The sequence below is a fragment of the Peromyscus californicus genome, unplaced genomic scaffold (genome assembly GCF_007827085.1).
Source record: "Peromyscus californicus insignis strain IS unplaced genomic scaffold, ASM782708v3 Scaffold_10__1_contigs__length_136768540, whole genome shotgun sequence".
Lineage (NCBI taxonomy): Eukaryota > Metazoa > Chordata > Mammalia > Rodentia > Cricetidae > Peromyscus > Peromyscus californicus.
The window spans coordinates 66,184,718-66,212,542 of NW_026294391.1; the positions used below are offsets into that span (position 1 = coordinate 66,184,718).

Here is a 27,825-nt window from a genome sequence, read left to right on the forward strand (position 1 = left end):
TATATATATATATATAGTGCATTCTGTTTACTATCACTCTACCCTCTTTTATTTCCTTCCTGTTTCCTTTATCCCCACACCTGCCCTTTCCTTTTCACACATGAATGCCTTTCTTTGCTTTTGTGACCCACTTAGTTTTTCCTGGACCATCAGTGTGACCACAAGTTTGTAACTAGCCATCGAGGCCTGATGGACTTTCCATTTGCAGCATAACTAAAGGCAACAACTTTCCCACCCCCAGACTCCATCAGGTGCCAGGAGTTTACCAGAGCAGAGTAGGGACCCATGAGCCCATTCTTGGTCAGTGATTGGTTGTTTAAAGTCTTCTGTACACACTTGCTCCAGACAAACACTGCTGCATGCTATAAAATCATGATTGTAATGTCTATGTCATACCCTGAAGATAGCATTTCCCCTTTCTTCTCCCTATCTTCTGACTCTTACATTCTTTCTGCCTTTTCCTACTTATACAGTGTTCTCTGAACATCAGAGGAGGTGGTGTGAATGTCTTGTGTAGGTCTGAGCACTCAACCAATCATTTATTCTAAGCATCTGAGTAGCAATGATTCATGATATTCACTGCCAGTCACTGCAAAGAGAAGCTTCTCTGGTCAAGGAAAAGAGTACCATTTGTCTATGGGCATACATATAAGTACTTACATCACAGTGAGGTTCCCCTTTGGGTCTATTCTACACTTCCCCAGCAATGAGTTTGGGACTGGGTTTAAAATACAAGGTATAGAGTCTGCCCTATAACACAGACCTCAAATACAATCAGAAAAGGGTTGGTTATCCCATAAAGGTAATGCCACTATTGTATCAGTGGGCACATCATGCCTGGCAGGGTGACATTTATTGTATAAGAAACTTTTCCTGGGGAGAGTCAACATACACATGGCCACTCTATACAGAAAAGAAGTCAACAACAGAAGAATGTCACAACTTTTTTAATGTCCAATTTGGTGAGCCAATGCATTTTTTAATAGGGGTTGCTAACAGATGAGTGAGAGGATATGTACAAGGAGCAGCTGCATCACAAAAATGCCAACCCCAACATGTGGGATGACTCCAGAAGATTACAACCCTGGAGCTGTCCAAACATCTTTTTCTTTTGGAAGCTTTGCTGACCAGTCTCCCTCCAGAGAACTTCCTTTTATACTGTTGAGTAGGGTCCCTCAAGAATCTTCCAAGTTTTTGTTCTCCCTTTCATGTGATGTTTGCGAACTTTTGTTTACCTCTTGAGGCTTATTAGCTTCTCTTTCCTCCTGGAGGAAATGTTTCAATTTGCAGGGAATGGCACAATTTGGAGGAACATTCGGCATAACAGTATTGTAGTTGATAGGGTTCACAGTTAGGTTAGACCATTGATACCTTATCTGCCTGCAGCCTACCTTCTGTGCCTGTAGAGAACCTTCTATTACTGTGAAAGCTAAATATGTCTTGGGTTTATTGAAAAGATCAAGACATTGAGTACAGTGTCCTGGTATGTTTTATAAAATAACTCTTAGTTATAGACGATTTTACTTTCAACTGACAACAGAGAAGATCTGCTTAATTTCTTTATTTGGTAAAGAATTCAAACCTAAACAAGGACCAAAGTCTTTTTATTGTAAGGCAAAAGACATTTGTTTCTTGATTTTTGGTTCTAAGTTCTCTGTATATTCCTGATATTAGTCCTCTGTTGAATGTATAGCTGGCAAAGATTCTCTCCTGTTCTGTGGGCTTTCTCTTCATTCAGTTGATTATTTCTTTAGCTGTGCACAAGCTTTTTAGCTTAATGAGGTTCAATTTGTCAATTACTGGCCTTAATTCTTGAGGAAATGGAGTCCTATCCAGAAAGGTCTTTCCTACACCTATATTTTGTAGGGTGCTGTCCATGTTTTCTTCTAATAGTGTCAGAGTCTCAGGTTTCATGTCTCAGTCTCATTCATTTGGAGTTGATTTTTTGTGAAGGGTGATAGTTTTTTAACAGCCAATTATAGTCACTTAAGAGCATTTCTGAACTTTAATGTGGAAAAGACATTACATTTTATCTAATTTACTAAATGTAGTTGCTGCAATGAGGTTGTTACACACTTTTATTACTAAGAAGACAATCCTTTCTAAAGCTAAACTGAAGAAAAAAAGCCAAGATAGAAAATGCTAGACCTAGAGTCTGCTCTAGACCAAAATCCAAAAAAAGCAGTTTAACCTTTAGAAAGAAGGTACTTTCTTTAGACCATTTCAGTGAGGAGAGATACCTCTTGTGCTTACACAGATAAATTGCATACAGTAACAGATTTCATTCTGACTTATTTCTCCAAGCATGCCAATTACTTTGATCATAACCATCCACCAGTATCCTATTATCCTTTCATATCTCCCTCTCCTTGATCTCCTTTCTCTTCCCCAGTAGTAACAAGGCTAGCTCTTCAGGGAACCAAGGCAAGAGGGCCTTCCTAAGTTTCTGGTCCTCATGTAGGTTAGTGAATAAAATGCATCTTATTAAATGGAATCTGAAATTGATTTTAAATTACACCAGCAAATAAGTCGAGTAAATGCATGAGAGAGGGCCCATGTTGATTTATAACAAATTCCTTGTATCATGAATGAAAACGGCCTTGTTAAAAATCAGCTATGAACAGAGTTGAAAGTAAGAACTTAAGCTGCTTTTTCTTTCATGACAACAAATTGAATCCTAAATTCACACATACTAGGTCAGTACTCTTATCACTGAGCTATACTCCTTGCTCACTCAGAATTTAGGTTCTTTTAACTATAAAATCTCAGCTTATAAGATAATCCCTACCACTTTATTAGGCTTTCCATTTTACTGGCATAAACAAATTGTAGCCTTACTCTCTCTTTGTGGAAAAAAAATGAAGAAAAGGCAGACTATGCAGAACCTGCTATAGAACCAACATCCATTGCACTCAGTCTGAGATTCTTCACTCCTTCACCACACACACACACACACACACACACACACACAGAGGTTCCTTATGCTTTTAACAAATTATTTATGTTTTCTCTGTTTGGAAAATGCTTCCATTTCTTTGATAATCTGTCATAGGTCCAAATGAGGGCAGTCATAAGATGAGTTGCATATAAAAAGCATTAATATCAGAGAAAGCTGAGTTTAGATATTAGCTTAGCTTTTCATAAACTGTGTGACCCAAGATGATTTACTTGGCCTTTCTAAAATTTCATCTCCGCCAGGCGGTGGTGGCGCACGCCTTTAATCCCAGCACTCGGGAGGCAGAGGCAGGCGGATCTCTGTGAGTTCGAGGCCAGCCTGGTCTCCAAAGCGAGTTCCAGGAAAAGTGCAAAGCTACACAGAGAAACCCTGTCTTGAAAAACAAACAAACAAAAAACACCAAAATTTCATCTCCATATTAGAAAAAATATGGGTAACAAGAGTTTCTAGTTTACAAGGATGTCATGTTATTTTAAAAAATTATGAACATAAAGGTCTTATGTCATTACCTAGCATATAAAAATCACTTACAAAGCCATCAATTCTATTATCTGATGTTTTTGTTTGGAGCTTCATTCTCATCCCAGACTATTATTTACAGTTTTTCAATGGCAATTTATTTGAACATTTCCTGTCTCATATTTCCTACATTCAACACAGTATTCAATTAATTTTAACATGAATGAAGTTGTCATATGTTTTTTAGTTCTGAGGCATCCAAGAAAATATAAATTGACATTTTGAGCCCCTATCTAATGAGAACACTTTGGACAGATTTCTTTATACAGTATGTATCTTATTTTATGAAATCTTCTGGGGGAAACACTAAATATTGGTGATGACAGAGTGACATCGTGGTGCTCCTACTGCTTTAAGGTATTCACCCAAGACAATCTGAGATCTGGCCTCCACAGACTCTGAGCAAAGCCATAAGCAAAATAAGCTCCGAGTTTGTGTGTGTATCTTGTCCTAAAATAAAAAATTCTATTGACTTGCCATATATCCTTACCTCATTAAGGGTTTAACAGCTCAAACTTTGCGAGCATCCTAGGGAGCAAGCAGGCAGAGGAAAGGACCTAGAGAATAATGATCTGGTACACATCTTGAGTATTGAAGTTTGCTAAAGGCAAATGTACCTCAGCTACTTTCCGTGTTACCTGGAAGCTTTAGATAATGATTTTCAGACAGTCTTACTCATAAACAATGGCTGTATAAGTTATGCAATGGAATGACAGCGGGAAAAGGAAAAGTGTGCTCCTTAATGAAAAGAAAAAAAAATTCTTCTAGTGGCCACACAAGGTGCTTGAAATGCAAATGTTATTAAGGCTGAAGTAGAAGTGAGTGCTGGAGAGAAACAAATTGCAGGGGTACATTTATCAAGTTAATCAGCTGTTTAATGAGACTAGAACAGGGGACTGATGATTTAGTCAGAGAAATAGAAAGAGATTAAGTGTTAGCTTGAATGAGGAATTAGGGAGATAAAATGGATTCCTGAGAAAGCTGATCTTCGAAGCCAGGGCAATGGATTCGAAGGGGTGAAGACCTTCTAATTTTAATTGTGCATAGCAATGAATTTTGCTTCTCAATCAGGGCTGAATACACTCTCAACCTCCACATTTAAAGGAGATTTTATTTACTCAAAAAAGAACTCCATTCATAATGGCACATGCATTCATTTCTCTTTATCTAATTTTGTGGTATTTTTTCATTGCTTGTTTTTCCTGTTGACAAAGAAAGAGTAATACTGTCAAGAAAACATGATGATGACCATTAATCTTTCTTCCATACTGACCTTTCCAACCTTCCAGTGAACTGTAAGGCTATTTTTTTTTTTTTTAAATGAGACAGGGTCTCTCTCTGTAGCTTTTTGAGCCTGACCTGAAATTCACTCTGTAGTAGCCCAGGGCTGGCCTTGAACTTACAGAGATCCACCTGCCTCTGCCTCCCAATTGCTGGAATTAAATGCCTGCGCCACCATTGCCCAGCCTGTAAGGCTGTTCTTTAAGAAGCAGAAATATGAAGGTCTTTTTTCATTAACAATTATGATGAACTAGTACATGCAAGTTAAAAGAAAGTTCTCAACAGCTGACTTAACTAGTACAAACCTCGTGAGGATTATATCACCTGTAAAAATGATCTCTGATTCTGATTTTATGAGCTATATAATTTCATGGTACTGTCAGTTCAAAAGTTTTTAATTAACTGCTTTGAGATAATTATAGAATGGCATTTTATGTGTATAGAGATATGAAATGCACTCAACACATTCTCCTAAGGATAACAGCTTGTATGCTGGAAGATATTATCCTAGCCAAGCTACTGATGCTGATACACTCAAGCAACCGAGTACTTGGGCTAAAGCAACATCAATCATATTGTTCTTTCACAGCTGGACCAATTTCTTTACTGCTGCTTCCCTCTCAAAACCCAGAATTCCACATCTCTATAATTTTGTCATTTCAAAAAATGTTTTATTAATACAATCATACAATGTAGAACCTTTTGTAATTGGCTTTTGATCTCAGTATAATTCTCTGGAAATTCACTACAATTGTATGTATCATTTAATTTCTTTTTTATTGCTAAGTAGTATTCCACGATATGAATGTTTAACTAATAAAAAATGGTTTAACAGTTCACTCATTCAATGACATTAAGTTTGTTTCCTGCCGGGCGGTGGTGGCACACGCCTTTAATCCCAGCACTCGGGAGGCAGAGCCAGGCGGATCTCCGTGAGTTCGAGGCCAGCCTGGGCTACCAAGTGAGTTCCAGGAAAGGTGCAAAGCTACACAGAGAAAACCTGTCTCAAAAAACCAAAAAAAAAAAAAGTTTGTTTCCAATATCCAACTACTATGAAAAAGGTAGCTATAAGTGTTTGTGTCTAGATTTTTTTTTTGTTTTTTTTTTTTCAAGACAGAGTTTCTCTGTGTAGCTTTGGAGCCTGTCCTGGAACTCACTCTGTAGACCAGGCTGGCCTCAAACTCACAGAGATCCACCTGCCTCTGCCTCCCCAGTCCTGGGATTAAAGGCATATACCACCACTGCCCAGCTCGTGTACAAATTTTTTTTGTGTGTGTTTTCATTTCAGTGGATTAAGTCTCCAGTAGAGAAATAGCTGGATCACATGGTAGTTTTGATCTTTAAGAATTTGCAAAATATTTGAGTGCCTGTGCACTTTTACATTTCTATCAGCAATGCATTAGCAATACTTTCTTTGCATGACATCTTTTTTTTTTTTTGGTTTTTCGAGACAGGGTTTCTCTGTGTAGCTTTGCGCCTCTCCTGGGACTCACTTGGTAGCCCAGGCTGGCCTCGAACTCACAGAGATCCGCCTGGCTCTGCCTCCCGAGTGCTGGGATTAAAGGCGTGCGCCACCACCGCCCGGCGCATGACATCTTTTTATTAGTGCTGTACTTATAGGTATGTGCAGTGGTGTATCTTGTGACTTCAACTTGCATTTTGCTTATGCTTAATAATTTTTCAATTTTTGTATATCCTTACCTTCCATCTCTATATCCACTTTAGTGAGATGTTTCTTCATGCCTTTTTCTTGTTTATTAGATTGACTTGGTTGCATTTTAAGAGGTCTTTACATATTTTAGACATTAGACCTTGGCCAGATATGTGGCTTATAATTACTTGACCCAACATGTAGTTTTTATTTTCATCCTGTTGACGAAGTCTATCATAAAACAAAATTTTTGTAGATTTTCAAATTAATTCCTTCTTTAATAATTTCAGACACATATGACCCTATCCCACATTTTCCTATTTGTTTTGTGACCAGTATTTAAACAAGGCCATCTGTGTGACCATGGATTTTGAACAATCCATTGGTGCCTGGTGGGCTAACCAATGGGTACTCGACTGATAAAAATGACTCTAGCTCCCCTTGAATTAATCAGTAACCAGTAGTTCAGCACTGAGGGGTTGTACTCCCTGAACCCCTGCCCCATCCCATCCCTGCTTGACTTGACAAACTCATTCTTGTTCAGTCCCAGCACCAGCAAGCACAGGTGCTGTGATGTGAGTTCATGATTGTGTAATCATCATGTCTTGTCTTACCCAGAGCTGGTATTTCCTGGCCTTTCTATCTTTCATCTCTTACATCCTTTCAGTTCATTCTTTCACAGCGTTTCCTACGCCATAGATGATATTGCATAAATGTCTTGTTTAAAGGTGAGCACTCCTTATTTGTCATTTACTCTTGGAACCTCGAGAAGCCATGAGTCTCTCTATTCACTGGAGGGGCTTTTCGGATTAAGCATTTGTCAGAACATAAATGTACATATTTAGTAGGTAATTTGATATACCAATTTAGCTAAACGACCATATTAATTCCTACTTCCTTGGTGGGTGTGGGTGTATGACTTCCACAGTCATGGGTTTTTGACCTGGTTTACAGAGTTCTGACCAGATATTGATTCCCTCCTGTGGAGTGACCCTTGAATCCAATAATTGTTGTTACAATACTGAACAAGTGTATACATCTTCCATGAGAGGTATTGTAGTTGGTAGAATTCCAGTTGTGGTATACTGCTGATACATTTTCTCCACCCCTACCCCTGAAGCCTGGATAGCACTTTCTGTCACGATGAAAGACAGCCATCAGGGAGGAAGCTGCCAGTATTATTTAGGGGCCTTTGTTGGTAACCAGCAGCTTTCTAACTGAATGCAAGGCTTATCCAATAAGGGGGAAATCATGCTTGGTACTGGAAACCTAAACAACTACCTCGGGATAGTGAAGTAATGGATCTTGGCAGAGAATCTACAAAAAATACACAAGGAGGTATCCCACACTTGGCATTTGGGACTTTTGTTTAATAACCCACAGCTTCCAAGAGTAGCATTATCTAGCCTTGCAAGGTATCTCCCTATAAATGTTTTTAAGTTACATTTTTATAATTAATTCAACTATAAAATAGTAGATTATAAAAGTGTCCAACATCATTAGACATCCGAGAAATGCAAATAAAAACTACTTTGAGAGTCCATCTTACCCTAATCAGCATAGCTATCATAAATGAGTCAAAGAACAACAAACACTAGTGAGGATGTGGGGAGACGCCTGTACTCAGTGTTGGTGTGAGTGCAAATTGCTTTGTTTAGCCATTATGGAAACCAGTATGGAGGTTTCAAATACAACTGAAGTGAAACTACAGTATGAGGCAGTTTTTACCACTCCTGGACAGATAACCAAAGGACGCTATATTCTACTACAGAGATACTTGCTCAACGGTGTTCATTGCTGCTCTATTCATAATAGATAGGAACTGCAATCAGCCTCTATACCCAACAGATGATGAATGAATAATGAAAGCATGGTACATATGCACAATACAATTTATACAACTGGATATTATTTAGCTGAAAAGGGAAACAAAATTATGAAATTTGCAGGAAAATAGATGGATGAGGAAAAAAACTATACTGAACGTAGGCACAAAAAGACAAATGATTCATGTCCTCCTTCATATGTGGATCCTAGCTTACAGTCTCTATTTTTGTGTGTTCATCCTGGTACACTTGTGAAATATAGGCAAATAGAAGGAAGCCACTATGGGGATGCATAAAGAGGAGAGGGAAGTAGAACATAGGTGATATAAAAATATAGAGGGGAAAACACTGAGCTTGGATAGGTTTAAGTGGAGAGTGTCATGGAAGACAGGAAGATGGAGTATGGAGAGGGAGGGTTAACCAAATCAAAGTTGTTGTTTTTTCCTTGTTGATTAGACTTTTTCTAAAAATTCTAAATCATTTTCTAGGCATAGAATCTGAAGATTTTTCTCCTATATTTTTCAAAACAATATTATACTTTATATTTTGAATTTACATCTGTGTTGGCTAGTCTGGTATTAACTTGACACAAGGAGGAATCCTTTGGAAAGAGGACCTCAGTTGAAAAAAATGTGTCCTCCGCCCCCCCCCCCCCATTGGACTCTGAGTAAGCCTGTGGTGCATTTTCATGATTGATGATTTGTGGAAGGACCCAAAATACTGTGCTTGTGCAGGTGGTCCTGGGTGCTACAAGAAAACAAACAACATAAGTACAACCTAATCAAACTGTATCATGTTGTTTGTATACGTTTTCAGGACTGGCCAATTGGTAATGAATAACTAATGGGCGGTCTTCCCTGAGGAAGACTATTTTTCCTATTCTCAGGATTCTTTAGGGTTATATGTGAGGATCTGGAGGGGCAAAAGGGAAAGGGGGGATTGATGTGATTATATTATATATCAAAAATCAATGAAATAATTTTAAAGAAATCAGGCTGAGCAAGTGAAAAGGAAAAAGCAACATTCCCCTCTGGCCTCTGTAGCAGCTCCTGCATCTTGTTCCTCTCCTGATTTCACTCAGTGATGGAGTGTGACTCGAGAGTTGTAAAATGAAATAAACCTTTCTCTCCCCAAGTAGCCTTTGGTCAGTGGTATTTCATTATAGCAATAGAAACCTTGACTAAAACAACATCCATACTTTGAGTTAATAGAGTTGATGTCATATAATGTATGAGGAGCATAAGGTGACTTTCATCTTTTGTTTTCATTTTTCTAGACAGTGGATATTTAATTGCTCTTTTGTTTCACTACTTAAGAAAAGGTTTCCTTTTCTCTATGAAATGATTTTCTCCTTTTGGCAAACGTCAGTGTGGCACATTTGTGTCTCTGTTTCTGGATTCTCTCTCTGTCTGTCTCTGTCCCCCTCTCCCTCTCTCTCCATTCATCTTTGTTGGTGCTCTTCAACCAATGCAATAGTCTTTACTACTTTAGTACTATAGTAAGTCGTGATCAACCAATGCAATAGTCTTTACTACTTTAGTACTATAGTAAGTCGTGATCAACCAATGCAATAGTCTTTACTACTTTAGTACTATAGTAAGTCGTGATCAACCAATGCAATACAGTCTTTACTACTTTAGTACTATAGTAAGTCTTGATCAACCAATGCAATACAGTCTTTACTACTTTAGTACTATAGTAAGTCGTGATCAACCAATGCAATACAGTCTTTACTACTTTAGTACTATAGTAAGTCTTGATCAACCAATGCAATAGTCTTTACTACTTTAGTACTATAGTAAGTCTTGATCAACCAATGCAATAGTCTTTACTACTTTAGTACTATAGTAAGTCTTGATCAACCAATGCAAAGCAGTCCTCACTACTTTAGCAATATAGTAAGTCTTGAACTAAATCTTTCCCACTGCAATATTCCTTCTCAAATTGTTATAGCTATTCTTTCCCTTTCATTAAAAATTCTGATGAGGATGTAGGGAAAGAGAAACCCCTACTATAAAGATGTTGGAGGGAATTTCATAGTGGTGCTATTAAATACACAGATAAATTTGAAGAGAATTGATTTTTTTTTTTTACCGTGTTCACTCTTCTATTTTATTAAGAGATTTTCTACTCATTTTACATACCAACCACAGATTGCCCTGTCCCTCCTCCTGCCCCCCAGCCTTCATAAATTGGCAAGTATTTTAAATTACGCATTTAGTTACAAAACTGTTTGTTACCTCTTCTATATTGTAGTTTCTGTTTTTGTTTTTAAGGGCTTGAACTATTTCATAAATGTTGTGAAATGTTTTAGTATAGAGGTGTCTGCAACGGTCAGTTGCTAACAGGATATGTGTATTTACATGACCTCTATTATTTCTGATACTGTTAATTTACCTATTTATTTTCTTTGGTTACCCTGCTAGAGATGTATACATTTTATCAATCTTTTCAAAGAAATTTTTTTGATATTTGTTCTTTGGTCCAGTTTTATTGAATTGCACCCATATTTAATTATTTTCTTCCTTCTACTTGTTTTTATTATTCTGCTTTTGTCAAAATACTCAAATGAAAACATAGATTATTCTAGGATCTTTTTTCTAATATACACACACGGTGCTACTCATTTCTTTCTCAGTACAGTAGTAAGAGAGATGTTTTATTTTTTACATTTATACTCACTGCGATGGTTTATTTTCAGTTTCCTTCCAGAATTCTTCTTTGGCTCATGAATTGTTTACATTTAATTTAAACTGGTACATTAAAATTGCATGTATTTATAGGGTATCATTATTGCTTCAATCAATTCATGTATTATGTAAAGTTCAAATCAACACATAGCAATCATTTCATTTTTTACTGTGAAAATGTTCAATCTTTTCTTTTGAAAATATATAGTACATAGGTTTTATCAATAATTACCCTATGTGTTCTATTGTTTACAAGTCTTTCTCCAAACCTTCCGGTCATAATTTCCTTAATTTCTATTGTTATTTCATTGTTGGTTGATAGCTAACATATTTTCAATAATTTTAATGGTTTTAAATGTTTTGAGGTTTGTTTCATAGATGGAACGAATGGTCTAATTTGTATATATGCTCTGGTGATACTTGAAAGCAATGTGTATTCTTCAGTCTGAGGATGGACTGTTATATAAATATAGATCTTGTTGACTGATGACATTGTTGAGTTTGCCTCTACCCTTGCTAATTTTATCTTGTTCTTTTAAATGCTATGAAGTTTGCTGAGAGTTGCAAATATAATTGGGGATTTTCTATAGTTCTTTTAAGTTTCATTAGTTTTTATTTCTGTGTTTTGCTTTTTACTATTTGATGCATACATATTTAAGATTTGTATTTCTCCATGTATAGATTGCCTCTTTTATTATAGCATATTCAATCTAATATGTATATGAATATACACACATATATTTCCAATCTTTTATTTTCAACTTACGCTAACATATACCATCATATCGTAAGTAAATTCTTTATAGTAAAGACAGTGTATATGGTTGAGTGATGTTTCTAAATCAACAATGACAATATGCTAATTGGCACATTTGATTTACCTTTAAGATTCTTAAACTGTTAAACACTATTAGAATTTACAATTATTTTTTCTTTTAATAGGTATTTTATTTCTTTATTTTTCACAAACAGAATGCTGTTTCCCTTCTTTCCTCTCTTCCCAGTCCCTCCCCCCATCTCCCCTCTGCCTTCCCCATGGATATCAACCAAACATGGCAGATCAAGTTGCAGAAAGACTAGCCACCTCCCCTCCCATTAAGGCTGGACAAGGAAATCCAGTATGAGGGTAAGGGTCCTAAAGGCCAGCAAAAGAGTCAAAGACAGTCCCTGATCCCAGTGTTAGGAACCCCACAAGAAGACCAAGCTACACAATTTTCACATATATGCAGAGGGTCTAGGTGAGTCTCATGCAGGCTCCCTGATTGTCGGTTCTCTCTCTGTGAGCTCCTATGAGAACAGGTTAGTTGATTCTCTGGATATTCTTGTGGTGTCCTTGACACCTCTGGCCTCTAGAATCCTTCCTCCCCTTCTGCAGGACTCCCCGAGGTCCGCCTAATGTTTGGCTGTGGGTCTCTCTGCATCTCTTTCCATCAGTTGCTGGATGAAGAGTCTCTGGTGACAGTTGGGCTAGGCACCGATCTATAAGTATAGCAGAATATCATTAGGAATCATTTCATTGATTTTATTCATTCATTTATTTTTTTATTTTTTGCCAGTCGTGTTTGGTTCTGTCCTAGTTCTCTAGGTCCTGGCCCTCCAGGCATATCAGGGGTGGGCTCCCTCTGATGGCATGGATCTCAGGCTGGACCAGTCATTGGTTGGACACTCCTACACTCCCACAATTTCTGAGCACAGCTTGTAGACAGGACAAATTATAGGTAGAAGTTTTCATGGCTGGGTTGGTGTCCCAATCCTTCCACTGGAAGCCTTGCTTGGTTACAGGAGAGGACCAGTTCAGGCTCCATATCCCCCACTGCTGTAAGTCTTAACTAGGGTCACCCTCATAGATTCCTGGTAATTTCCATTGCACTAGGTTTCTAGCTCATCCCCAAGATTCCCCCCAATTCCAGCTGTCTCTCCCAGTACTCTCTCCATCCTTCCCCTCACCTGGTCCCTCCTGTTACTGTCCCCCCCCCCCCCGACACACACCCTCTCCTCACCCTCGATGTCTACTCGATTTCCCCTTCCCAGGGAGATCCGAGTGTTCCCCCTTGAACCCTCCTTGTTACTTAGCTTCCCTGGGTCTATCGATTGTAGCATGGCTATCTGTCTTCTTCCTCCATTCTAGGATTGTATATACTTTTAATAATTTTAATTTATCTATAGCATTACTGAGTGTACCTGTATGAATTTTAGTGGTAGCTCTATGCATTATATTTATATAACTTAAGATTAAGCTAGTGCTATTTTAGCAGATATCATGAAGTTCAGAAAATTAATCTCACATAACACCAATTTATTCTCTCCACAATTTCCTGCAGTATTTTTCTACCTAACCACATGACAATGTTATATTTTGCTTCAAAAATAAGGCATAATTTATAGAGTTTAAGTCTATTGTACTCATGCCTGTTTTTTTTTTCTTACTGTGTTCTTTCTTCCTTCCTAATAATGGTTCAAGATTCCTTCAGTTGTGCTTATCACTGCTTCTTGCATCCTTTTATTCTAATCATGGCTGTTTAGATGGGTCCGATAGGTCTCACAGCACTGCTTTTCTGCTGTCATCATCTACTAATCTACTAACTGTCTTTTTTTCCATACACTGCGATCTTTTTAATATTATTTTTATTGAAACCTGAATGTTTGGTGTTGTGGGACTCTGGATTTGACTGAAACTATTTGTTTTCATTGGATTTCTGACACCACTCCAACACAGACAGTAAAGAAGCCACCCATCCCTTCAGTGCCAGGTGAAGGCAAAATCCTGGTTCCCCCTTAGCCTCTAATGAGATCCAAGGAAATAGTAATCCTCAATAGTACTGGTTACGAGTAAGAATTACAGCTCTTGGGCTTGCTAGATGTCTTAGAGGACAAAGGCACTTGTCAGCAAACCTCACAACCCCAGTTCAATCCCCGGAATCTGTGTAAAGAAAGGAAGGAACCAACTAGTACAAGCTGACCTCCACAAACATGCTATGGCATGTGTACACCCATATATGTACACACACAAAGGCATACAAAGTAAATACATAAAATGTAAAAAACAAACTGAAAAAACACAGATCTTCCAACCCTTCATAAATAACTAACACACTGGCTAGAGAAACAGTGGGTTATGAATAGTCCAAACGTAACATTCACTAATGCCTAAAAGAGAGGCGGGATGCCTCAGTACACTGCAGTTCGATGGTGGAAACTGTGTCTTCTCTAACATTACCCAAACAATGGGTATGAAGTTGCCTCATTGATAAAGGATTTAAGTGGTAATATAGACTTTTATCTCCCATTGGACAGTGAATTGTTATTACAGATTAGCAGGAAATGAAAGCCTGGTCTCTCCATTCCACCTGTACTGAAAATGATAGAAGTTCTGTAGTATCTCACAGCATAGGAAAGGAGAAAATGTAGACTTTCTACATAACTCTTGGTAGCATAAGGATGGATTGGCAGTTATCTCTGGTGATGAGCCCTAACACAGATCTTAGGGTCAAAGGTTTTCTATTCTATTAACTTCCCTTTTTCCTGATACTTTGGTGATACAAACAGGCTTTTGCTGAGACTTATGGAGTCTATCAACCTGATATCACCTCCAATGTATTGAAAATCATAAGTGAAGTTATTTTATTTGTTCTGTTAGTATAAAACTTCCATCAATCTGTTACTATCCTGGAACAGATGTGAGCTAACCTCAGTTTGTGTTCCCAGGCCATGGTCACTCATATTTGTCTCCAAAATAAAATATCCTTTATCCCTTTTAATGTGGGAATTGTTTTTTCACAAATACTTGACTGTCTTTTTTTCATATTTAGTTTGGCAGAAGACTCTGACGCTTTATTTAAATAATGATGTATCATCATGTTCCCCTTACAAAGCTGAATAAGAAGAAATATTAATTTTCTGGTTTATGTTTTATATTTCCAGAAAGACTAATTCTTCTCTGGTAAGACTATTTTAATCCACTATCAACCCATTGATGTTAATGAAAAATCAACTATTAGTTAAGCGTTTTTCATCTAAAAATTATATTTGCAGTATCTATTTGGTTATGTATTGCAATTTTATGACTTTTTTCTCTTAGTTTACTTTGAATAACTGAATAAACAAATTGAGCATCTTGGGAAGGAAGTACTAGAGTATTGTCTTTTATGCATTCTTTCAGTTAAAAACGTTAACCTTGGAACATAAAGATTTGATACAATATCAACTGATGTCTTAGGGTTTCTATTGCTTTGATAAAACATGACCAAAATCAAATTGGGGGGAAAAGGGGTTTATTTCATCTTAAAGCTTGTTATCCATCAACCAGCAAAGACATGGAAGGAACTAAGGGCAGGAACATGGAAGCAGGAATTGGAGTAAGACTAAATTTCTGTCTTTGCTAGTGTTTCTTTTGCTGTGATAAACACCATGACAAAAAGCAACTCGGGAAGAAAGGGTTTAATCTCACTTTCACATCACAGTCCATCATTGAAGGAAATCAGGGCAGGAAATGAAGGCAGAAAACTGGGGGCAGGAACTGTTACAGGGGCCAGGGAGGAATGCTGCTCAATGGCTTGCCCCTTGTGGCTTTCTTAGCCTACTTTCTTATACCACCCAGAACCACTTGTCCAGGGGTGGCACTGCCCACAGTATTCTTGGTCCTCCCACAACATCAATCAAGCAAATGAATTGCAACTTGCCTACAGGCCAGCCTGGTGGGAGCATTTTCTCAACTGAAGTTTCTTCTAAAAGGACTCTAACTTGTGTCAAGTTGACATAAAACTAGCCAACACAACTGGAATTACTGAAAGTTATCTAAACTTAATTTCAGTTACCAAATCTACAATAACTCATAGAAGAATCATGGACTGAAAACATTACATAATCTTGTGGGAAGATAATAAATCATGTCAAGATTCCTTTAAACTAAACTTGGAACAACAATATGAAAAAAAGAAATAAAAGATACAAGTAAATTCTATGTCATTTTAAGGAAAAGATTGTTAGTTTTAGAATAATATTTAGATGTTTTAAAATTTACATAATTTATAGGTTATAAATTCTAATGTACTTACATGACACTAATTCTATCTATATTAACTATACTTATGAAACAAAGAACCTCATACAGAACCAAAAGTTAATATCTTATTCAAACCCAATCTAATCAAATGTGATAGAAATACATTTGTGCTCAGCCTCATACAGCTTTGAACAGTCTTAAGAACCAATCTAAAATACAATTCTTCATGTAACCCTCTCTATAAAATTAAAAACTGGTCATCAAGTTTTCTTTGAATATCAATAGTAACAGAATACTCATCTCACAAGTGAGTCTTCTCTATGCATGAGCAGGTGTATATACCTATATAATGAAAAGCTGGTGGCAGTCCTATGATTAAATATGTGGATGATAAGGCTAATTCTTAAGCAATGTTACAATATACTATAGAATAGCCAACCTAACTAAAGCACTTGTGTTGGTTTCCTGAAATTACATGGAGATACAAAGGAGTAGTGTAATCTTGACAGAGAATGTCACCTCTTATGAAGATGTCAAATGTGAAGTCTCATTTCATTAAAAACTGTGCTCCTAAAAACTCATTACTTGCCCAGGTGAAAATTTCACCTTTCAGGAGACAGAAACACAAGAAATCTGACACTCTAAATTAAATTTTGGTCACCAGGGGAAAACTAGTCAGTCAGATGAAAGTGGTACAAACGTTGAGAACCAGATTTCATATCAGGTTGACATTTGTGATATTGAATGAAGAGAATACTGGGAGACAGTCATGCACATATTTTAGATGTAAGAAGTCATCTTAGAAAAATTCACAGATAACTTTGTCAAAAGATATAAAGTATAGAAGAAAAATGCAATGAATATTATAGGGGAGTCAGCTAAAATCCGAAATTAAAAAAGAATGATTGAAAGGGAGATTCTGATGAACTTATGTATAAAAACAAAATGATATGCTCAAAAACTAAAAAGTAAAGATTACATTTTTAGCTGTAGACCTCATTTGAGTTTCATACTTAAAATGAATTCTTTTTTTTACTCCCTTCTTTCATCTTTTGCACTCTCCTGCTGAAATGCAATACATAGAGATTTTGTTTTGCCAGGGTAGGACAAAGTAGATTTTATTTTTAACATGCATATAATAACGGGCTGGAAGATGAAGAGCACTGTGAAACACTGGCCTCTGGAATGACATGGCTGTTACACACATGAACTGACACAAGACCTCCACAAGATCAAGAGTTACAAATTTCAACATGGAGTGTGTGTGTGTGTGTGTGTGTGTGTGTGTGTGTGTGTGTGTGTGTGTGTGTGTGTGTGTGTGTGTGTGTGTTCCTGAGGTCCCACCCCCTACTTAAGGAGTTACTGACAGTTGATGGCTTCTGAAGAATCATTTTTCTTTGGTGGGAGTGGTAACTGCTAAATTTCTCATGCCCTAGTGGGTGACCCCATACATATGCATATACTGGCGTCACTAATTACTTACTGGGTTATTATTTTAAAGTCATGAAGTTTGGAGCCAGTTGGGAAATATGTTGGGGTGGTGGTGGAGAGGAACTGGGGGAAGTGTTAGATATGACCAAGATAAAATACACATGTTTTAAATTTTTAAAAAATGCTTACAACAAAGTTGGTGCTCTTGTGCTTTTTAGCACTTTTTAAAAAATATGTAAGGATTATTAGACACATTGCTTATGGAGTATCATACAATTTAACAATTCATGGCATGGATTTTCCGGCTAACATCTTGTCTATATTTTGTTTACCAAAAATAACCAGCTTCATACTGGAAAGGTGAAGGTAATAATAATTGAGGCATCAAAAACAAAATAAAATGCAACATGTAATCCCTATGCTATATTCTATGATCAAATATGATTCAGCAAATTTTGGGTTTGGCAGCTTGAACATACACTAAACTCAGCTGAATAATCACCTTGTTAAATCACATGTTGCTGGATCCTAGCCTCCACTTTTAGTAAGTTCTCAGAGGAAATTACTGCTCTTGACAACTACTGTCTAAAAATAAATGCTTTCTGACATTTCTGGGAAGAATGCAAAATAGCCTAATGTCAATGGAAGATATTTTGGCAATACCTTAAAAACAATTACTTGTGATGGTTAATCTTTTAAAAAGTCAGTTTTTTTTTGAGAGCTTGAACTACCTGGGAGACAAGGGCCTCTGAACATGCTATGGGAGATGATTTTGACTAGGTTACTGAAGGTAAGGAGATGTACTGTGGGTAGCTCCATTTCCTGGCCTGGGAGACAGTGAGCTGAGAAGGAACCTTCATTACTCCCTGCTTGACTGTGGGTACTTGTGGCCAGCTGCCTTCAGTCCCTGCCTTGACTTTACCATGATGAGCCAACACATGTCCTTTATCTCTTAAGTTGCTTTAACTGGGGTATTTTTATTACAGTAACAGGAAAAGCAACTAAGACAGAACTTATTAAATCAAGAAATCAGGGCTCTAAATTTTTATATTAGGGGAAATAATATACAAGTTAGGGATATATCAACAACATAAAATGTATATATGAACTTTACTGTAACATTATTTGTGATTGCAAAACATTGGAAACTATCTGTCAAAGCATAGGAGCTTCAATAAAATATAAGAAATATACACAATGAAGGAACATGAACCTGAAAACAAGAATATGAAGGATACCTATAAGCTAATAATTTCCAAAATACATTAAGTGAAAAAGCAAAGTGCAGGAGAGTACAAAGTCTGAGACCTTTTCTAATGAAGAAAGGAAACTGGGAGTGCTTAGCTTTATATAAAGAACATGAATCAAAAAACGATGTTAGTTACTGTTATGGTTTGAATCTGCAATGTTCCCCATAGGCTCAGGGTTTTAGTGCTTTATTTCCAGATTCTGGCCCTACTTGAGACTGTAGAGACTTTGAGAGGCAGGGCCTGGCAGACAGAAGTAGGAGTGGGCCTCTGAATGTCCTATTAGCTTCTGGTTCCTAGTCCACCAGGATGTGAGGAGCTTTGGCATATATTCTCATTGGCACAAATTGAGCTACCTTGTCGTAGACTGAAATCCCTATGAAGCTGTGAGCTTTTCCTCTTTTAGTTGTTTCTACCAGAGGTTTTGGTTACAATGATGCAAAAGTTACCTATAGGAGGTGTGCAAGGATACAGTACAGACGACATCGATGGCATGTTTAGTATACTTATCTATGTAGTGATAGCCTTCAGAACTATGTCATTTTCTACATAGTAAACAAACAAACAATTAAATTAGAATGAATAGGAAAAGGAGGTTAATATAGAAACTCAGAAATAGAAATTAACTAAAAATGAAAAACTAAAAAACATACAAAAGACACAACCAGAAAAGTTAATCAAGGGACTATGTATCACCTAGAGTTCTTGGTCCTAAAGTTACATTATAGAAATAGATGCAACTTTAGGTATTCTCTAGGGAATACTGGGATAGTATATGCATTTTATGAAAGCATACATATTTAAAATGGGCATGCATACATGTTTACTATTTAAATTTCTATTGATATCATGAAATATAATGATTAAAAACGACTTATGGAAGAATTTATTTTGACTTACAGTTCCAGAGGGAGGAGTCCATCGTGATGAGGAAACATAGAAGCAAGTGGTAGGAGATACCTTCTTCCAGCAAGGCTGCACTTCCCCTAACCACCTCAAACAGTACCCACCCAGGGAACAATTCTTAAAATGCCTGAACCTATGGAGGACATTTCTCACCTAAGCTACTATGATACAGGAAAGATACTGGGTAGGCAAAAAGAGAATAGCCATTACCACTCTGTTTGCCTTTATATAGTACACCACATTCCATTAGAAATGCCCTATCCCTTTCCAATTTCAGTCAAGTATTCCTTAGTTAACTCTACTCTTAGGAGCTAGGCATGAGAGGAACTAAAGGTCAGACCTGTTATTTCCATCTTGGAATCATGCTGAGTCTGACTATGGGTTAGTTTCAAAAGTATGTTTGAAAGATTGAGGAAACAATAGTTCCACAACAGTGATCAAGACATGAAGCCAAACAATAAATTCCCTTTGTATGTTCAACTCATGAGTTAGGTATTAGCATCTGTAACCAAAAAGATCTTCAAACACATGCTGGAACACAATGTGTTACATCATTATTCTCTTCAGTGGTCCACCATAAGGCTGCTACAGCATTCTTTTTTAAATAAGCAGTCGAAAGTATCTCTTGAAAAATTAGGATGCTTGTCACAGAATTATTTAATCTGTTGTTCTTTTCTTGCCTCTCCTATTAGAAGCTCAGATCTAAATTTAATGCTCAAAATTAATGATCTGATAGTTGTAGATATTGGCATAACTCTCATTTTCATAGCTTTGCTGAAGTGTTTCATTTTTAAAAGCCTTATTTGTCATTATTCAAAAAAATTTAATCTTTGTTTAAAAGAAAATCAGCAACAGTATCTGGCACAAAAATACATGCCACATTTGTTGAGTAAAATTGCATCTATTAACAAAGAATTCATTTTGTTCAGAAACTGAGTAATCTGTTATCAAGTATGGTAGCTTATTTAAAACTTTATAAACAAGATAATTTAACATAGATATGTTCAGAAAATACATCAACTGTATCTGAGAAGCCTGAAACAGAAGGAAGAAAAAGTATAGAGTCTAATCTACACAAAAGCATGGAGATCTGGCAAGTGCAGGAAGGAAAGGCAGGGCTTCAAAGTAGAAGGCTGCCTTGTGCTTGGGTAGAGAAGGTTCGAGGATCCACAAAAATCCTACGAAAGATATAAATTGTACCTTCAAAAACAGGTCCACAGTATTTTCAACCTGTTGCTTCAAGTAAAAGGGAGAACACTACGGGAATCAAAGGGACAACAAACTCTAGTCTGCTTCTTTTATCCTTTTCGATCAGGCCGCGAGGCCTAAAACTTCCCCAAGACCCACTAGCTAAAACTACACTCCCTTATTTGACATGAGAGAAGCAAATGCAGAGCGTATTTTTTTAAGGTAGCCAGTGGGAAAGCAAATTCTACAGATTCCCCCAATCTGACCTGGGATATTCCCTGCTTACCTCTAAGAAGCTGGGAAAGTAAGAGGTACATGAAGATTTTGATCACAGCATAGGAACTTATGTTTTACAGGTATTATACAGTTGTTACAATGTAACATGCCATTGCTTCTTCTTCAGTTACATTTTTGTATTTATTCTAAGCATACAAGAATTGGTCAGCATTTGGAGACAAATATATTAATGCTCCTACTACAGAAAAGCCTGTCACTTTAACTTGAAGATAAATGCATTCTCCTGATAAGATCTAAAGTATTGTATATCTGCATGCATATTTTCTTGAATATTTTATTTATATTTTATCTTATAAGGATACTAGAATAAGAATCTTCAAGGAAAAAAATATTACAGTTCTGGAAATATCAAGGAATATGTATTACCAAGCAATATTTTTAAACAACTGTTACATTTGGATCCAGAATCTTGTGTATACATACACATTCATATTCTCTCTCTTTCTATCTCCCTCTCCCCACTCAATGAACTGTGTAATTTAGTTATGTATTCGATAAAAACAGACAGTTTTGCATCCATAAATGATCAAGCAAGGTCAAGTATAAAATGTTAGAAAGTTACAGCCTTTTTATTTAGTACCCAGAGAATGCCAGTAATTTAACATAATTTCTTGATAATTGTTGCTCACAGTTTTAACAAGAACAAAAATAAATATAACTTGATGTCATCTTTGGCATGTTGTAAATTCAAAAGGATAGCCATTTCTTTAGCAGCACTGTGAGGTAAAAGAATACTGTAGAATGCACTACTAAATCTAATCTTACAAGATGAAAAATGTACAATGAATGAAAACATCAACGTCAAAAGGAAGTGTCTTAAAGAAAAAATATTTACGAAATAAATGATAGTATAAAACCTATACTAGTTTGGAAAAATCACAGTTTATAGCAACCTGGGGACTTTTTCGTAAATCTCAGCTTTTAGATTTTTAAGTTCCTGGGAAGTAAATCTATATACAATTTCTATTTAACACCATTTCTGTTGAAGCATGCAACGAAACTCTAGTGAATTTAAATGCCTGTATCAAAACAATAGGTACATGAATTGCTAAGTGTTTGGGAAGTGTCAGAAAAATAAATTTTTTAAAGACATGGCAGTAGCAAACTATGCTATTTTTGCATAAATCCTGGCCAACTCAAGACTAGCGATAGCACTTTTGTTTTGCTACATACTTTTTTCTCCTTTATATTATGGACTATAATGCAAGATAAATTTGCATACACACAAACCATGCTGGGACTTGAATATTTAATTAAAAGTTTGTGTATAACTTTTAAAAGTGGTGGTTTCTTCCTAGATTGCTTTCCTGGTAGTGAAAATAACTTTACTGTACTAAGAAAAGTTTATACCTTTGATATAAGTGGTATTGAGTTTTAGAAACAACAAATTTTAAGCAAGAAGTAAAATGCTATCTGAACAATATTAGTTGAGTAAAAAAAAAGCAACAAATTAGCCAAATAATATCAATTATTAATAAATTAATGCACATATAATATATTCTCTAGAACTGTTCCACATAAAATTGGATGTTTAATTACCATTTTCAAGAATAATTAATAGTTATAACTAATCAAAGTAGAAACAAAACAGTCATTTTCCAGAGGTGTCCATGGTTAAGAAATAGGAATATAGAACAAACCTTTACTTGGTATATGTTCAGAGACATATACTAAACATTTAGCTCAAGGTTTTTTTCCTAATCAATTACTAAAATGTATATATTTTCTAATACAATGTAAGCAATTTTGAATTTCTTTATTTTAAAAGTACTTAAAGTACTTTTCTTTTTGTAATTTTCTTAATATTCCAAAGAAACATGTGCTTGTAAACTAAGATTTATTGTATATCCAAGTATAGGTCTTCTACATATTAGCAGTTAAGTTGAATTTTAGATGATAAAGCAAGATTATTTTACAGAAATTATAGAATAGACTCCATTAGATTATAAGACTAAAAGCAGGAAAAAATTACTCCATGAGCATAATGGGTATTGTAAATAATCACTAACACAATACTTAATCATCATCTCAGCAATCATTGATCTCAAGATAAAGAAGAAAAACTCCTTAACAAGCACTGAAATGAAAAAAAGGACATTAAATAAATTTAAACGTATGGTCAATCTGGATTTACTATGGCTTGAATTATTGTTGCAAAACAATATAATACAATAGATCTCTGGGTCCTAAAATCTAGACAAAGAGTCTAGAAAAGGAATCCATTTAAAAATAATTTTCGCTGGGCGGTGGTGGTGCATGCCTTTAATCCCAGCACTTGGGAGGCAGAGGCAGGCTGATCTCTGTGAGTTCGAGGCCAGCCTGATCTACAAAGCAAGTTTGAGGACAGGCTCCAAAGCTACACAGAGAAACCCTGTCTCAAAAAACCGGGAAAAAAAAAGAAAAATAATTTTCATTTGAATTTCTGTGCTTTTTTCTATTAATACAATTGTGGGTTGAATAAATGTCCTTATGTTACTAAATATGCATTGTGAGAAATTAAAATACAGAAAAATATGAGTTTAACAACATGTAAAGAAATGACTACCAATACCTTTCTCTCTATATACCACTTTGTTATAAAGTAGTTCGGTATATGAAAAAGCTTGGAATATTTTAAGACAAAATACAGAATGCCCGGAAAGGAAGGAACTCTACAAATATGAAACATTTTATTGAAAGACTTAACCCTGGGAACTTCTGAGTATGTTCTTTAACCCCCAAACTTCAGCAATAACTGAATTTAAAATTATTCTCATTTGATGAGATTGCCTGAAATTCCTGCAACTAGAAACACATTTGCCTAGTAGCATTCTTCATTGAAAAATGCTAATTCTCTACTAGCCACTAATAAGAAAATGTGCATTAATTTAGTGATGCAGCTTTCCTGCCATCTTATTAGCTGAACTCCACTGTTCTTAAAATGGAAGTCTTGATTTGAGGAAAAAAGAAAGGAGTAGATCCTTTTGGAATACTTAATCCTTCTGAGGATTTGGTAAATCTTAATGGTAAAAAACTGTTGTGAGGTGATCAAGTAGGATAGTGAGCAGTTTAGAAAACCACATGAAAGAGAATGTATGAAATGGATAAACTGCCTAGTGTAAAGTATATTTTTTCAGTGTGCCTTTTGTTGTTTTTCTTTTTTCTTCTTTATATATGAGGGGCCTTTCTTCTAGTTCGGATACTATTAATAATGAGTTTCTATGAGCAATATTATTTTAACATGTGTCAGTATGGAAATATCAATACCAAGTACCATTGTTAACTTTGTGGGTTGCCAAACAAATTCAATCACTAACCAGAATTTCTATTAAAAAATCAGAAAACAAAAATAAATATTAATAAAAAAACAATATTCAGGCATTCCTATCAAAATAGGTTAAAAGTTTGATACCAGAAAATCAGTCACCAACACTGCTTTCTAACTTGGGAATGGTTTCCTGAATATTCATTCATGATACTGTGTGCTTTCAGACAATGGATTCTTAGTCTACCTTAGTGACCTAATGTTTTCTCTTCAAGAAAAATAAGTTCAATATCTTCTCCTTTCCAGAAGAGTAAAACACCTCAAAGTTTTAGCTCAAAATGTGCTGCTGTTAAATACTACCAAATAATGCAAAATAATTCTTCATGAACCCATTAGGAACTATAGTATGCTAAAGTCTTACAGAAAGTTTAACTGGTCACTCATTTATAGAAGTCTTTTTTTGAGAAGTATTTGAACCTTCACTCACTCTATTTGGATTTATTCTAGCCAAAAAGGACATGATTAGATACCCCACTTTTACAAAACAAGGGTATTGTAATGTCTTTCTTTTATAATAATGTTGTCTCTCTACTACTTTTGTTAAGCTAGTACATTTGAAATTTCTAACAGCAAGTTTCTCACAATTAGGTAAATGCTTTAGCATGCCTGTGTCTTCTGCACAGTAAATACTCACTGGGGGATAAGGAAGTATGATATTCACTGCTTATTCCTTAGTGTTCCTTTCATATCAGGCTGTACAACACAACCCTCTGAGCAAACAATTGAAAATCATGATAATCTTTTTAACCCATTCATTATACAAAGGCTGAAGGGCATTTTATGATGATTTTTCATTTTCCAGTTTCATTTTCTCTAATTTTATTAGCTGGAAAATAGATATGGAAACAGTATGTGTCCTAAAAATTCAATAGCAAAATTACATCTTTGAGTTTGACAAAAAAAAAAACTGATAAAAATGCATAACTGCACAAACGAGACAATGACAGGAACACAATAACTCAAAGAATATGGACACAGATTCTTAAATGCAAGTACTTAATGTAAGAAAGCAAAAAAAGGGGAAATGAACCACATTGGAACACCAAATTCACTAAATGGGACACTAAGACTAAGTAATGCTATTATGTGGCATCAGATCAGCTGTTACTTAATATTGTTCAATTATTTTAAAAAAGACACCTCAAAGTAAGAATACATCCTTTTATATATCAAGTGTAGGAAACATATTTGTGCATGGATACAGATCTCTTACATTTTAAAGAGAATACATATAGTTTGTTTTCTTAAATACCAACATTACATGTCTCCTAGCCTAAATCATATACTCAGTAATCAGTTCTTTCTGAACTAAGCAAAGTAAAATGCACAGCAAATAGTACACCTAGCACAAACAAGTATACATTTCTATTCACTAAACAAAACTGACATCCTCCAGTTTACATTCATGAGTTATTTCCGTCAGTAGTAGTAGTTAACAGTATTTTTCTGGACAACATAAAATGATTTTTTTTTTAAATTTCAGCATTCAAAGAAAACAATACATTATTATACAGTGGTTCTGAATCATAAATTTAGTAAAAACAATTTGGCTGGTTTACTATAAATATGATTTTTAAATGTGCTCAAATTTCTGTGTGAATCATTAATGTTTTCCTATTTAAAATCTTAGATTATCTTCTTGAAGTACAACTATTACGTAGAATTGTCTAACGCTTACTGGAATGCATTATACAGTTTCATATGTGCTAAGTGCACAAGTCCACTATAATAAAACTTCAACTACATCACCATAGGATTCAAGGGAGATCAATCAATACACTATACTGTAGCTCAAATCACATGGAAATCAGAAATAAAACAGTGTATCTCCATTTATAAAGGGGAAAGATGATCATGAAATTGAACTGGTTAACTTCAAAGTCAGTTTATGTAACACTAAGATCACATCAACACCATGTACTTCATATTCAAAGACTTAACTATGACATATTTAGGAGATTAAAGACCAACATGAAACCTTTGAATAAAAATTTCTTCACTTTTACTACAATTCCATTAGCTGTAAAACATTAGAAGCCTTATGAAAACTTTGTCTAGATGAAGCCACTTACAGATAATATACAAACCTGTCTGCACACATTATTAGTGATTGAATTATTCTATCAGAACTTTGGCACCAACCATATCAGGACTTCATGTATTAGCACAAATGGATTTTACTCTGGCACCAAACTACTTTTGCTACATTTAGTATCTAAACAGACTCAAATGAATGGAGTGCTTTGGCTATGCACAAGCTAGTAGAATACTTCTGTTTTTCTTTTAAAAACAAAAAAGTTTTTCTTCAGGATATGATATTAAAAAAACACTGTCATTGTTTGGCATTATAATATTTATAACATATGAAAAGCATCTTGATTACTATTAATGACTCCCTAAACCAATTTTGTGTAAAATAATAATAGAATAACTCTGTTTGAAAGGAATTTGGAGAGTTAATGTGCAGAGAAGTTGTTAAGACTTTGTGGGCATCAATTATATAGTTAAACATTTGGAAACTACTGCAAAATGACATAATATGAATATTATGGACCTATGTATGTTCATTTAAAATTCGAACCTCCCAAAAAGAGAGGCTTAAATAGAATATTCAAGTAATGTGAAAGGAAAAAAAAATACCTTTGATATAAGATTAGGCAAAAACAAAACAAAACCAACCCACAACACATTTAATTTTCTCTTCATCCAGTTAGCTGAGGAATAGTATGAATCTTACAAGGCAGTTGATGTTCGCTTTTTCATGCTCCGTCTCTGAGCTAAACTTGAAGCAGCAACAGGCTCTAGGACTGGTTGGAAAGTCTGGTGAGTCAAGACAGAGTATGTTGCAACCATTGCTTCCTAAAATAATGACAAAACATTCCAAGTTCACTAACAATCTCTGTAGGAAAGAAGTATTTAATAATACACAGCAAGACCTCAACCTATGAAATTTGCCCTTTTATATAGCTCATATAGCAAGGACTCAAGTTATAGAACCAGCTAAGTTGTGCGCGCGCGCACACACACACACATACACACACACACACACACACACACACACACACACACACACACACACACACACACAGAGTTTGGAATGCTTGTACATTAGTAGTTTTATTTAGTCATAAAAAAGAACAAAATTATGTCACTTGCAGAAAAATGGGTAGAGCTGATAATAGTCATGTTAAACAAAATAACTACAATCTAAAAATAAACACTGCACACTTTTTCTCATACATGATATCTATGCTTTAAAAATACAAAGGTACTATTACTATTACCAATGTAGAGCAAGAAAAAGGGGATGAGAGAAAGGGATATCAGAGGGCATTAGAGAGTAAGTATGATCAAAGTACATCATATGTATATAAGAAAATGTCAACATAAATCCCACTATTTGGGGAAATTCATATAAGCTAAAAGATAATTTTATCATAAAAGACATAGTAAAAAAATAATAGTTCATGAATGTTTACAAAAAAATCTATCTTCAAGAAATAAAGATACTTAAATAATCATCAATG

At 35.5% G+C, this 27,825-nt stretch overlaps 1 protein-coding gene across 4 annotated transcripts in view; it reads right to left on the bottom strand.

Moving 5' to 3' along the window:
- Positions 1-11,657: 11,657 nt before the first annotated feature.
- Positions 11,658-27,825, bottom strand: part of Rps6ka6 (ribosomal protein S6 kinase A6) — a 207,942-nt gene continuing 191,774 nt past the window's right edge. For 2 of the 4 annotated variants that reach the window (XM_052734805.1, XM_052734824.1), the window contains 2 exons: positions 27,036-27,157; positions 11,658-12,402 (listed from right to left, as the gene is read on the bottom strand). In XM_052734805.1, coding sequence (XP_052590765.1) covers positions 12,354-12,402; positions 27,036-27,157 — 171 coding nt within the window. In that variant the 3' untranslated portion in view covers positions 11,658-12,353. Of the gene's footprint in view, positions 12,403-21,537; positions 27,158-27,825 lie in introns of those variants that run through there. The other 2 variants (XM_052734833.1, XM_052734815.1) reach the window with 2 other exon arrangements.